General features: G+C 35.7%; 1 protein-coding gene across 1 annotated transcript in view; it reads right to left on the bottom strand.

Annotated features, from left to right (window-relative positions):
* LOC136248481 (sushi, von Willebrand factor type A, EGF and pentraxin domain-containing protein 1-like) overlaps positions 1–14,334 on the bottom strand; it is a 129,571-nt gene that overhangs the window by 49,975 nt on the left and 65,262 nt on the right. Inside the window, exons 15-19 of the mRNA XM_066040259.1 lie at positions 12,081–12,572; positions 7,471–7,671; positions 4,728–4,916; positions 3,598–3,786; positions 1,235–1,435 (exon numbers count right to left, since the gene is read on the bottom strand). Of these exons, the coding sequence (XP_065896331.1) occupies positions 1,235–1,435; positions 3,598–3,786; positions 4,728–4,916; positions 7,471–7,671; positions 12,081–12,572 (1,272 nt within the window). The remainder of the gene's footprint in view (positions 1–1,234; positions 1,436–3,597; positions 3,787–4,727; positions 4,917–7,470; positions 7,672–12,080; positions 12,573–14,334) is intronic.

Below are 14,334 nucleotides of genomic sequence, written 5' to 3' on the forward strand. Positions count from 1 at the left end.
AATTTTATAAATTTTTTATTTGACAGAATTTTCTACTGACTAAGTAAGTAACTGACTGACTGATTGACTGACGCCTTCAGACAAGCATAACTCGATAACGGCTAAGGCTACGGGCTTGATTTTTTCACTGTTCGACATCGCTTCGGCCCAAAGGTGCCTTTTGGCATACCATAGTACGTACAATGCATTCTTCATGGACTTACCAGTGTCCTCCTTTGTGTCCCATTCATCTTTGCTGATAGGGAAAGGTGTCGATTTGGCGCAAGCACTTGATGGTTTCCCTTCAAAACGGAAATTGTCTGTATTTTTCATAGTGGCTATTTTGATTGCAAAGGTGCTTTTCAAACAGTTCTTGATTCGTATTGCTGTGTAACGGGTTGAACATAGCCGACAGCGAAGCGTAATGTATACTTCACTTCGAACTTCACTTTTCAGACGATAAGTAATAAAATTGGGGCGCAAGGTGCTTCCAGAAAAGTTCTTGATTCATATAATGACGTATTGCTGTGTAACGGGTTGAACATAGCTGACAACCAAGCTAATGGATACTTCACTTTTCAGACGATAATTGATATAGCTGGGGCGTGCGGCACCATTTCAGATGCGTTATGTGTGGGTTCACCTGTCATAATAAAATAATTTACAAAAAAAGTTAACAAGCAAGTACATGAAAAAATTTGGAATTTTCAACTAGAGTAGGGACCATAGCACATCGATAAAAAGTACTGAAACAAGTTGATGATATTAAATCACAGTACAACAATAAGAAGTGTTATATCCCTACTGTGCATTTCCGTTATGTTATCTTGAGCTCAGTAGGGATTTAACACTTCTTATCGTTTTACTGTGATTTAATATCATGGACTACTCCAACTTGTTTCAGTACTTTTTATCAATGTGCTATGGTCCCTACTCTAGTTGAAAATTCCACATTTTTTCGTGTACTTGTAGTGTATATGTAACAGTCTGACTCTTTAATAGGAGTGTAGAAGGGTTCTGCTGAGGATATCCAGCTAAGGGTAGTGTTCAGTACTCTGTAGCTCCCCTCTTTCTGCCAATAAACATGTCATTATTTGCCAATTGCATTTTATTTGGTAAACCAAAGGGAATGTGTCTGATCCTAGAAGCACTCCCTGGTTCCAGGCTTGGATAAGTTTAACATACACACAATGACTACTACACTTACATATGCATACTGTACTTTTGCAATTGATGAATATGTACAACTACTCACCTCTTCTACACATGGTCTGAGTGCCACTCCAGCTCCCATCACTCTGACAGGTCCTAGTGTCACTACCAGTTAGCACATAACCAGTGTTACACGTGAAACTACAAGTGTCTTCATAGGAAAGAACTCCATCATCTCCCAGTGAACAAGAGATTTTTCCATTATTAAGATCAGCAAGTAAAGCACAAGTAAAAGCAAGTTCGCCTGCATATATGTACAAACAGATACTAAGCAAGAACTTCATAATTGCCATATACCATTTTATCCATTAATAAATAAATAAATAAATATACAACTGAAGTGGAAATAAGGGGTAGCATGTATTGTTTTTCTTTTAGCACACAAAACAATAAACAATATATATTCTGCCAATATAAAACTAAAGGCATGAGCTACTATTTTCATAAATTACTCAAAATGAGCTTCCTGTAGTGCTAAGCCACTTGTGGAATAACTCTATATTATGTACTTTGAAATGATAATGATATGGAAAGTATATGTACAAGGTTTGTCCACAGTTTAACTAAGGATCACAAACTGTTTCACAAAATTATCCTCAAGGTTTGTGAACTCTGTAGATTTTAGTCATGTGGGAGTTTATTCATTGATCTACAAGTTGATATGGTTCACTGTGTGGCACTGTTCAAGCAGCATTGCTTCTAACTAATCACTCAAGGTTAGTTGCCTTGCCAAATGCATGAGTGGAGTCTTCAAGTGGCAGGAAGACCGCAAAAGAAGTAGAGAAACATTACTAGCTGCTTTACTGTTAATATGTGAGTATACAAGTGTTTCTTAAACAAGTGCATTTTCATGTGTCTTTTTTTTATAATGCCACTATACACAGTGGCTTACATGCCTTTAAGGGTTATGTAGCAACTATTACACAATGCTGTTTACTCTGATATCACCAATGCCTGAATAATGCTACTTGTATCGACAATAGTAGCCAGGTAATCTGACAAAGCTTGTCCTTTTGGATTTCTTTGCTTTGGTCAAGTTTTCTATATTTGGCTGAAACATGATCACAACCTGGTAACATTGTTGGTCTTCACTTGAACACCTCTGAGTCAGCAGAGTCAATGGTATATAAGTTGGGTTGGATGCAACTCTAATTGTAGAAACAAAATATTAACTGCGACTGTCTGTCCAGTTTAACACAGAAAGTAGGTGTTATTATGGTAAAGATTTCCTGTACCTATTTAAATTAGGACGGTAGTGAAACCATGTAATGTAGAGTGCCCAATCATAGTGTAACTGTGACAGATAGAGTAAAGAGTGTGAGAGGGACTAACTTTAATAAAAGTTTGAGGCATACAACAGCCATGCAATAGTTTGCATGCTATTCTGGAAGAATGTCATCACAGCATCTTTCAAAGTCTGAGATGGAATTTTTGGACTAAGTGCATACCTTGCACTATTTATATACAAGTGATATACTCAATAATTCCTAAAAAAAAAAGTTTATTCAGAGTACTTGATTGTTCTCTTAATCTCTTTAAGGTACCCCATCACAAAAGTCCTTTAGGTATACGCTAAACAGTACACCAGCAAAACTTTTTGGGTCGTCCTAAAATAGCTCAATAAGTACATGAGCTGTGACAAATAGACATTACTCAGCTTGATATAATCATAGATATACTAATGCTTACCGGGATTGGAAATAGAAGTTGTGGTTACAGTATCCGTGTTTTGCCTGACGTAATATTTCATCACATTGTACTACGCATGACGTTTGGTAAGGTACAGCTGTAAGTAGAAAATACAGTGCCATGTTCTTGTGTCAATATTTGGAGCGCATAGCGGAAGGAATTATGAGCCACCACACCGAATTTCAAAATGGTTTGTTGCTTTGTCTGGGCAACGCATGTACCAAAAGGAAACCAAAACATAAAGTGAGTTTTGTCTTAAAACCTACCAAAAAGTGGCAGTCTGCCAAATACAACTGTATTAATCCATACAACATTTCTACAGCTTGTAATAGCTGAACATGGCCTAACTTAAGCTTCGTTAGTTGTCTAGGAGCGTTCCAATGCAGCTGTACACTTAGTTACGGGTGACACGACCCGATACAACTCCAGTTTCAACTCTGAGCGACGACATTAAAATACTGGCTATTTTCTATACTCTAGAAATGCAATACTTTCACGAAACTTCTGCTGTATGAACTGTATGAAGCAGTCAGCTACACTTGGAAGTAGAGAAGGCAAAACACGGATAACTTCAAAGGGATTTACCACCCACTGTATAGTTTCAATATAAAATTATCATGTGCGCAACTTCCGTTTCCAATCCCGGTAAGCATTATTATATCTATGATAGAATTGGATCAGTGCTACCTTAGGATCAAGTTAACACACATTACTTACCTCCTGTACACATGGTCTCTTTGCCACTCCAGTTTCCATCATTTTGACAAACCCTAGTGTCACTACCAGTTAGATTGTAACCAGTGTTACATGTGAAACTACAAGTGTCGTCATAGGAAGGAACTCCATCATCTCCCAGTGAACAATTGATTGCTCCATTATTAGGACCAGTAAGCAATGGGCAAGCATCTGCAAGTTTACCAGCACATATGCCATACAAAGTGATCAACCGTCATTTTATAACTAACAAAAATCCTATTAAATTATTAAACAACCAGGAACTAGTTATCTACTGTAGTCCAAATGCATTTTTACATACATAAAGGGATAGGAAACACAATAATATGCCATCACAAAACACTCTCCATTTCTATGGAGAGTATACATGTACTACGTATGTTATAAAACATTCTTGTTACACCTGCCACATTTGTATCAATGAGAAACAAATTGCTGTAACAAAATTTCAAGACCAGTGATTGTAAAATCAAGAATGAGTGGATTAGAATAGTACCAGCGCTCAAGGAACTTATGCATGAAACAAAATGGCATTTAAAGTGCGATAGAAACAGCCTAAAATGTACTTTAAACACTTTACATAGATAAGCATTTTCATTACCTTTTAACATAACAGAGAGAACAAGACATATTTTATGGAGTAGCTGCTTAAAGAATTGGCAAAGTATCTTCCCTTTTAAATCCTTTAGCAGTGCAATGCAAAGGTAAAAGGCTATGTTAGTGGCACACTTAGCTCACCGCAAATCTCAAAGTTGGAACCAGTAATATGTACAAGAAACAAGGCCTGAAGGTACTGTGAGAGAAAGTACAGCAGGAAATAACAATCAAAGTCAATGCAATGTTATCCTTTACTACAAAATCTACGGCTTGAATTCCTTTGTCTAAATCTCTCACCAAGGCCTAAACACTTTCTGTAGTCTGTTAAACTACTATTTCTATTGCTTAGAGCACTAATTTTCCATGAATGCTTTATTAGAATGTCTAAATTCAAGCTCAGTATTGTCTTCTACTAAACAACAATAGCTGAATATTGAACATAGTCAAAGTGCTTTTTAATTACATTCCTAATGCTCTGTTACAAGTACATACACACATGCAAATACACTACCCACCACTTCTACACACAACTCCAGTACCACTCCAGGTCCCATCACTCTGACAGGTCCTAGTCTCACTACCTACTAGCTGATTACCAGTGTTACATGTGAAATTACAAGTGTCTTCATAGGAAGGAACTCCATCATCTCCCAGTGAACAAGTAATTGTTCCATTAGTAACACTGGTCAGTGAGTGACAAACAACTGCAAAATATAATAAATTTATTAAATCCTCATCTATTCATTATCACAATTATCACCAAATTGTAATAGCTACTAACAACAATAACTAGCATAGTATAAAGGAGCTTTTCAGCCCATCTTTAGCCAGAACTCGTATAACTAGCTTTTTTAAAAAAAATTAATTTCAAAAGGAAGTAGAGGTTGATATAATATACATGCTACAAAAAGTAAGGAAACAAGCTCAAAAATGTTACAGCTGAAATGAGAAATGATCAAGCAGTAAAAAGTAAGGAAACAAGATTAGACGACTACTTGCTAAAATGACACACACTTTAATGCCTACTTTTGGCTAATTTGATGGTCTCATTTCAAGATGCTAGCCAAAAATAGGTATTAAAGTGTCTCATTTTAGCAAGTAGTCATCTAATGTACTTTTTGTAGCATGTATATTATATCAACCCCTACTTCCTTTTGAAATTTGAAATTTATATATAACTAGTAAACATATAAGTACACAAAAGTACAAGGAAAAGTTAGAAACTATAAGTGAGATGGATCATAAAAATAAAAAGTAGTGAAACAATGGAGGTTGTCTAATTCCTAATTGTCATAACTATGCTGAATTAGGGATTAAATGTCTACTATTTTCTTGGCTGCCACCTTTAATTTCACTTTTTTTTTTTATCCTGGCTTTTTAGGGGCTGCACCCTTTTTTCATAGCTTGGCTGTTTTTGTATAGAGAAAATGTTTCTACTAACACTGGCTTTCTATTATCCACCCAAAAACAGCAAGCTGTGAAAAATGGTGCAGGCTTTATAAGCTTGGATGATGTGGCAGTGAAGAAATGGCTGCAATGATGTCAATAAAAGTAAATTTTAATAATGGCTGCATTATTTTCATTAGCATCATTGCAGCCATTTCTTGGCTGCCACCTTTGATTTCACAGCTTTTTTCACCTAGGCTTTTTTCACACTTCTTTTGTACCTTATAAAGCTCCAAAACCAGTCCATGGCTAACTTTGAAGTTTGCTTTACTCACATTTCTTCTTATCTATACAGACACAATGATGACTCCTGAAGACAGACTTGTCATTGTATTGTATTGTATGTTTATTCAATATTTGTTAGTTAGAGCACAAATTTTCCTAATAGAATGCATATAGAATGTTCTAGAATTTCCATTGGAGGAACTATAAAGTTATAAATTTTACTAATAAATAAACTAATTTAATCAAACTATCAAAAGGCACTCCTACAATGACAGCCTATGTACACACTGATTTTTTCAAGTTGTTCTCACACATATGCGAATAAACATTCATAACTCTGTGGATATTTATCAGATTCAGAGTAAACTTAAACATGTTAATCTACTTTTATACACTCTTCATTTGCACCAAAGTTTGCGACAGTCAAGTTACATGTTTGCATTTTATATATAATTTTTTTTATAAAGTGCATGAAAAGAGATCGAAACCGTAGACTAAGAAGAAAAAAATGAAGAGAAAAAAAAAAGAAATTTTGAATGTCCATATATCTGGTGTGAATTTAATTAAAATTTATGTGTAGCTTACCCTACCTGGTGGACGGCTATAATGTAACAGTGGTACATATACTTTGGAGAATGGGCCATGGAGCTTTGCACTGATAATTGGTTCAAAAATTGGTATCAGGCCGATATTGGCTATATGCTAGCTGATTAATTGGTTACAAAGCTGATGTTAATCTCCACTGTTATTCTCCACTCCACCATGTAGTATAATGATGTGGGGGAGGCTGGACATAAGCTATTAGGCATTTTAATTAAGTTATGTGTTAATGGTTTAGTGGTGATTACAAGCCATGCCCACAAAACTGCCAGGTTTTAGGCCATGCCCAAGTAAACTGAGATTTTAGGTTTCTATGTAGTACCACGCCACTTGTCTCACTGTATAGCAGTTGCAAAAATGTCTGGTAACCATAAGTAGCTTTTGATTGTGGTATACGTACATCTAACTTTACATTTTAGCTAAGAACAAGCTGTATATTAATGTTTTGTCACTAATACGAGTCATTTAATAATGATGAGGATAAGTGTTAGTGATAATAGTCTATATCGGATTGGTTATTGGTATTGGCTAATTATGTTGCTTAATATCCTCATAGGAATAATCGGCTAATTTGGTTATCGATGCAGCACTATGTGAAAAAGCTGTTTTCTTTCGTTTTCTTTCTTCCTGTCAATATACCCACGGTGTGGTGTGCTGGCTTTCTTGGCCACATGACACACTAGCATGTGTCTTGATATTGCTTTCTTGTCACATTTAAATAGCTTTTGTGATTCTGTTATTTAATTTGCTGCTTTGTAGTGCAAATTACAAAAACAAACCATGTGATTTGGGATAAATTGCACTTCTACTATTGGAACAAATGTATGGCAAACTAAATCAAATCATTTTCTGATTAGCAAAAAATAACGAAACAGCAGCAATACTACCATAATGCCCATTGTAATGAATAAAATATTTGAAAGTTACATAACAATCATTGATTTCAAAAACTAGAACTTTCTCTACTACACTGCATACAATACCTACCTCTTGTACATGTGGCTTCAACACCACTCCAACTACTGTCACCGAGGCAGGTCCTAGTGTCACTACCAGTTAGCTCATAACCAGTGTTACATATGAAACTACAGGCATCTCCATCATAACCCACTCCAGTGTTATATGTGGAACCATTAAAACACAACATTTCAAGACCATCAGATTGAACCAATGTAACACATTGGGTGTCTAAACAAGACAAATTACAAGAAAATAAATGTAAGTATGTTGTAAATAAAAAGCACCATGGAAAAGATATGGAAACAGGCCATGAATTGAAGTAAAATGTACCCCTAGAGCACTGTTGGCATGCAGGAGTTGTGATATTTCATTACAGCTACATACCATGTTAGTACTAAGTTCATTTTACTATGTATAAAAGGAGGGAACCAAAATGCAAAATTGTGTGTATATTGACTATATCATACAGTACAGTATAGTAGGGATCGTGGAGGCTTGGACTTTCTTACCAAGGAATGACCAGCCTCACTTTTCCTTTATGACAGCTTGACAGTATTAGGCATAGCTCAGCCCATAAATGTCTTCAGAGCAATCCCAAACCCTTCCAACAAGTTTCTATAAAATTGTAAATATATATAACTGAATTTTCTACTAACTAACTAACTGACTGACTGACTGCCTGACTGATGTCTCCAGCCAAGCACAACTTAGCTGTGGAAAAGGATACAGGTTTCATTTCTTAACTGTTTGGCATCTCTTTGGCCCAATGGACCTACCTATATCTATCATCCCTTGTGTTCGATTTCTTTTCTTCATTACCATGTACAGGTGTAGGTGTTGATTGGCAACATGGCTTCGGTGCTTCATTTTCCATAGAGTGGTTTAAAAGTTCATGGCAGTCTCAAATTAATTTTTAGCAAATATCACAATAATTCAGGGCATGTTCAATCGCAATTGATGTAATAATTGGAGTGATTGCAGAGGCACTTATTCATTTGTAATGGTGCATAATGGGTGGAACATAGCTGGAAAAAAAAAGCAGAACGGCGACATTTGCATTTTAGTCATTGATAATTGGGCACACATATAGTCAGCAAATGATGTGTCTGGTGCCATTCTTTTCTTTGATGTAGTTAATGAATTTTGTTACTGCAAAAATTTAACAAACAAGTGTAAGGAAAATGAGAAATTTTACATTTGAGCATGATCACAGATAAACGAAGGAAGGGAGGCCATCCACACCTGCAGCTATATTAATCTCTACTTCAATCATATAGTTACAGTATACTACTGAAAGGCTGATGTAGGAATTGATTTACTGTAACTGCAGGTGTAGATGACCTCCTTTGTTTCATTGCATGTAAAGTTCTAATTTTTCCTTACACTTGTGTGTATATAATTAATACAGTTATTTTTGTGCAGTGGAATGCAACAGGGTTGAAACTGGGCTGAATCACTTGAGTCGGATCAGACCAAGTACGTACAAAAGTAACGCATTATTTTAGGGCTGTGCGATAATAGAAAAACTTATATCTCGATAAGTTTCGATAACAAAACCCATTTTATCACAATAAATGATATTAACTCGATAAAGAAATATTGCCATAGAGTACTTTTATAAGCACGGTTGTGCCTAATAATAAATGTTTAAGACTAGTACATATCTCTCGCAAAAATTGCCCTTTTCAGAATCACCACAACTGGTCGTGACCTTAACTCACAAGAGTACTATCTACCTGCTGTTAATATACAAATAGTCTACAGAGATTTACTATTATCTTAAGTTATCGATAATAAAAAATTCATTATCTTTATCACGATGATCACGTTATCGCCATTATCGCACAGCCCTACATTATTTCTATTGATTATTTCTCTAAAAGTGTAGGGTTATGAGCTTCGGTACTGCTCAAATGCAATGTCATCTTGTGGGAGTGCAAACGATTAAACAACTTGCCAATTAAAGGGCGTGGCACCCATTCTCACGAGATGATGCTGCATTTGGGTGGTACATACCATAGGTGAAACAGCACTTTGCAATTCATAGAATCAACTTGGCAATCATATACTCTTAAAGTGGCACCTCATGGTATTCAGCCATGTATTGCTTATTCTGAAGCCCAGGGCAAAATTTGTATTGATACTTTCATTGTACAAGGAAGCAAGTTCTCATTAGCATGTACACACCGTAGACTTCACACCGTACCTGTACTTAGATCTATGGAATAATTCCCAGGGACAGATGGATAATTGTTGTACTGAACGATTACATAATTGTATTAATTACTGTGTGCTTAGTTATAACGTTGTATATCTGATCTAGTGATTCCTAGAAAATCTTTTTCTGGACCTATAAATTGTGCTTGTATAGAATTTATTATTTTTATAACAAATCAGTTTTGTCAGTGAAGTTGTTCCTGTGGCACTCCTGCGGTGTTGTTCTTCGACACAAACACTTGGAGTGAAGTAAATCAGCAAAACTGACATATATGAATCCGCTTTTGCAGCCATCGATCAACATATGTCACATCACAAAAGACAGTTTTTGGGGGAAAGCCACTAACTTGTCTTGGTCATCTTTCAGAAATTCTTTCTTGTCCAGTTGATATGATGTAGTTTTCAGAGCTGTTGTTTTGCTGTCATAGAATTCACTAGATGAATTAAAATTGGAAATTTTAAAATGGGAATAAGGATCGCTGAAAAAAGCCACAAAACAAGAAGGAATCGCTGGGGTGGTAATGTAAACCACAAATCCCTATTTTGACTCTGTCATAAATCTTTAGTTACATGCTCTGTCATTTTGAAGTGAGTCAAAATAGGGATTTGTGGTTTACATTACCACCCCAGCGATCCCTTCTTGTTTTGTGGCTTTTTTCAGCGATCCCTATTCTTATTTTAAAATTTCCAATTTTTAAGTCATCTAGTTTGTGTACTTTTTAATTAATCCAGTAATGGATTATGAGATTTCTTTTATTGATAATAAAGACTATTGTGAATAGTGTAATTTTGCATTCTGCATAGTAACACTGTCAACATTTCAGTACACACATGAAACTGAACAAATTGCAATGTGCATACAGACTGAGAGTCTCCTAATATGAGCTGCAATTTACATTACTGGTACCTTTAATAGCTGTCAAATTCAGTGCAAGGATTGTAATTATACACTTGACTGCATTATTAGAGTATTTAAGTGACTGCTCTATTAGAGTATTTAATCAATCTGGATAACCCACCCACGTACAATAATCATGGAGCGAAAAAAAACCACCTTGCAACAAAGTCATCAGCCCAGATTAAGCTTCCTGGCCTATACTGAGTTTAATAAAGACGGATTCTATTAGCCACAAGTAGCGCACACCAAAAAACGTAACTCTGAGCGTGGTCCTGTATGGCTTCTCGAACGTAATAGAGCTTTGGCAAGAAGAGACGGCCCGGTTTGGGCTGTTTCCATCCGAAAACGAAATCAAAAATAGGTCATGGACGTGCACAATGATCCATTCAGCAAGCCTTGCTTCTTTTTATCCCAGGATTCTCCTTGCAAACTTCGCTATGCCTGTTAAAGAATAATAATATTATGAATAATAATAATAATAATATGAACAAACTGGCAAATTTCAGTGTTGTCTGAAATACACATACCGTTTCCTTTTCACTTGATACTTACTAGTGGACCTATACTCATTGCAAAGAACCACCAGAGGGTTGTTTTGAGTTGAAGGACGCTTTTCAAGGTGGTTTTTAGGTGTGCGTTCTATTAGGATTTTTGCAAAAAACATGGGCGATCCCTATTATGAACCCACTATCGTGGTTCATGATAAATGTTGACTTGTGACAACACAGTCGAAGGAGCATCACTACTAAATTGCCTTGGAGTATTCATTAACTGCTTTCCAGTACCTGGTACAGCTTTTCCTTAACATGCTAACAGGCCATTAACTCCATGATTGTTTACACAAATTTACTACCGTAATTAGTTTTTTCGTTGTAAAATAATTTTCGTATGCAAAATTTGTACGAAAATTTCTTGCATGAAATTTTTACACAAGATTGAACTACTCTAATAGAGCAGTCATTTACGTAAATTATACGAAAATATTTTAACACAAAAATTTTTATCACGAAAATTTTTTGTACGAAAATATAGCGAATTACGGTAGTAAAATTGGAAAGTCTAGAATTGCTCATTTTTGTGGATATTGGAATTAGACACTTTGCTATTTATTATGTACTCTCACTAGTGTAGTGGTCAAAACATAGCTCTTAGCGTGAGCCTTGATTTCAAGTAAACCAGGAAATATCCGGGTTTATTCTGCACAGTAGGTCATCCAAGTCAGCAATAAGGACCCAGTTTCAACCCTACAACACAAAGTAGTGTTTGACTCTTAAGCCTAATTTTGTGTGGTCAAAGGCAAAAGTAATCCAAAAGCATTACATTACTTAACTAACCCAAGTTAAACTAAGCATAAGTAAAGCCAAATTACAACAAGGACAAAGTGAGGTTATAAGTATCAGAACAGATGATAAAGGAGATAAGTTTGGGTATGTTCTAATCACTTGGTAATAAACAAAATATCATCTTATATTACAGTAAACCTAAACAAAGAATCATAATAATATTCTACGTATATACTCACCAAGTGCAAAATGGATTAATGGCTGACGTAGACCATAGCGATCACTGGTATGTTTAAGATTAACTGATGTAGCAGTAGAACCATCATCAGTAAATTCATATAGTACATATTTAGCTGTCTCTATGGTCCTCACTCTATATCGAGCATTACGTGGATGATAATATCCTATAACATCTCCTGATTGAACAAGTATTCTGTTATTACCAGTGAGAGGAATGATTGCTTCTACATAAGTTAACTCAACAATGTGACTTTTATCAACTTGAACTTGAGCAATTTTACTATAAATTGTTGAATCCTGTGATAATGGTCTCCATACTTGTATGTAAGGGTAATTATTCTTATCTTTATCAGGTAATAATCTGATTCTGATTCCAGTTATTCTGACATTACAATGGAAATTGAGATGCGGAACAATTCCTAATCTGTTACCACTCATTTCATGTGTACCAATTTGCTGAACATCAATATTTTCTATGCAAAGTTGTCCTTCTATTGAATATAAACAGCATGTATACAGTAAAAGTAGAAAAATTAATAGTGGGTTCATAATTGGAATTCCATTTTTAACACTTTTTGTTTGCAAAATCTTAATAGAACACACACCAACAAACCACCTTGGAAAGCATCTTTCAACCTTGTGGTGGAATAGGTGCACTAGTATAATTATCAAGTGAACAGGAAATGGTAAGTGTAGTTTTAAAAGTTATTACTTTGTAGAGTTCCAGAAAAAAGGTAGTGAAACAAGAAAATATGAATGATGGTAGTTATTGCTATAATGTTACGTGTGAAATCGCTAATTTAGCATTGAACAGGTGGTAGTTGTAATATGCAAAAGTAGGGATTCCCATATATTACTATGTTTATTTAGCTACCTTCATTCATATTTCTTGTTTCACTCCTTTTTATCAATGGAATCCTACTTCACTTCATGCATAGTGTCACATTAGTGTATGTACTTGGTTGTACGTGACCCAGCCCTAGTAATAATAATGAAAAAAGTGGTATTTTACTAATATACTTTAGGGTTTCTTTTGATTTCATATTTACTAATGGATTTATTAACATGTGACGTTTCTTTTGTGGTTGAGGGAGCTTTCTAAGGTGATGTTTATTTAACTGGATGTTCTATTAGGATTTTGGCAAAAAAAAATACTCTAGATGATCTCTACTTATTGTGATTACCTATAATGCAGCAATGTTGCATATACCACTGCCTACTTGACCTATTGTGATCACAGAACTACACATGTAAAGCAATGCAAAGCAAAGCCTACAGTAGTCATGCAAAACACAGTTATTGCCACCCAGCGAACCAGCACTGGGATGTCTGTGCACCACTCAGGCACTCGAGCCTTGTGCAGGCAAATCTTCCTGGGACAGAGCTAGTGATCTGTAGGCCAGGTCTCATGGACAGAGGTCGCAGAACCTGAAGTTCCACAATGACCCCAACGCCGCTAAGTGAGACAAGGATGATTAGGCATTTGCTTCCCCAGTAAACACTGGGTACCCATTGATGTTATAGCTTGGTGGGCTGTTTTCCCAACAATTTCAAGTGTTATGTTTTAAAGCATTTGACGTATTCCATTGTAGTCCTAGAGCAGCTTAACATGCTCATTGGTTGACTTATGTTTCTTTTATTTTTTCCAGCAATCTCTGTTTCCCATACTTTTTAAAAAAAAATAGTTTTATACTAGTATATTTACTAGTTACCTTGACTTTACAGCTGTAATGCATCACCTTTGCTGATAGTAATGAGCAATAAGTACTTTATTGCTTTAAAAATGTAACAACTCCATACTACATATATGATCTTGACTTAAAACCTCAAATGTAATTATACAGACTATGAAAATACGTATGCCGGCACACAGGTAAAAACAGTGGACCCAAGGACTGGGGACCCATAAGCACCCTGCTTTTTACAGGACTTCATTAAGCTAGTACAAAATTAAGTTTATAGGTTGATAAAATATCATTCCAGAGAAAAGTTGGGTTCTTGTGGGTCCCTGGTCCAGGTCCAGGGTTGCTGGGTCCAGGGTCCCCAGGTCCTCTGTTTTTACCTTCCAAACAATTATTCTAACATATCTACCTTTGACTTTACAACTTTTCAGGATTGGCACCATTTTTGCACATTTCAGCTGCTTAGGGGATGGATTTATCTAACAATAATGGTACACATATTCTCATATTAGATAGGTAACAAGTTGATGTTGTGCTACTTCTAAAAACCAGGCGCCATGCAGCTAGCTAA

This window comes from Dysidea avara, chromosome 3 (assembly GCF_963678975.1).
Source record: "Dysidea avara chromosome 3, odDysAvar1.4, whole genome shotgun sequence".
Classification (NCBI taxonomy): domain Eukaryota; kingdom Metazoa; phylum Porifera; class Demospongiae; order Dictyoceratida; family Dysideidae; genus Dysidea; species Dysidea avara.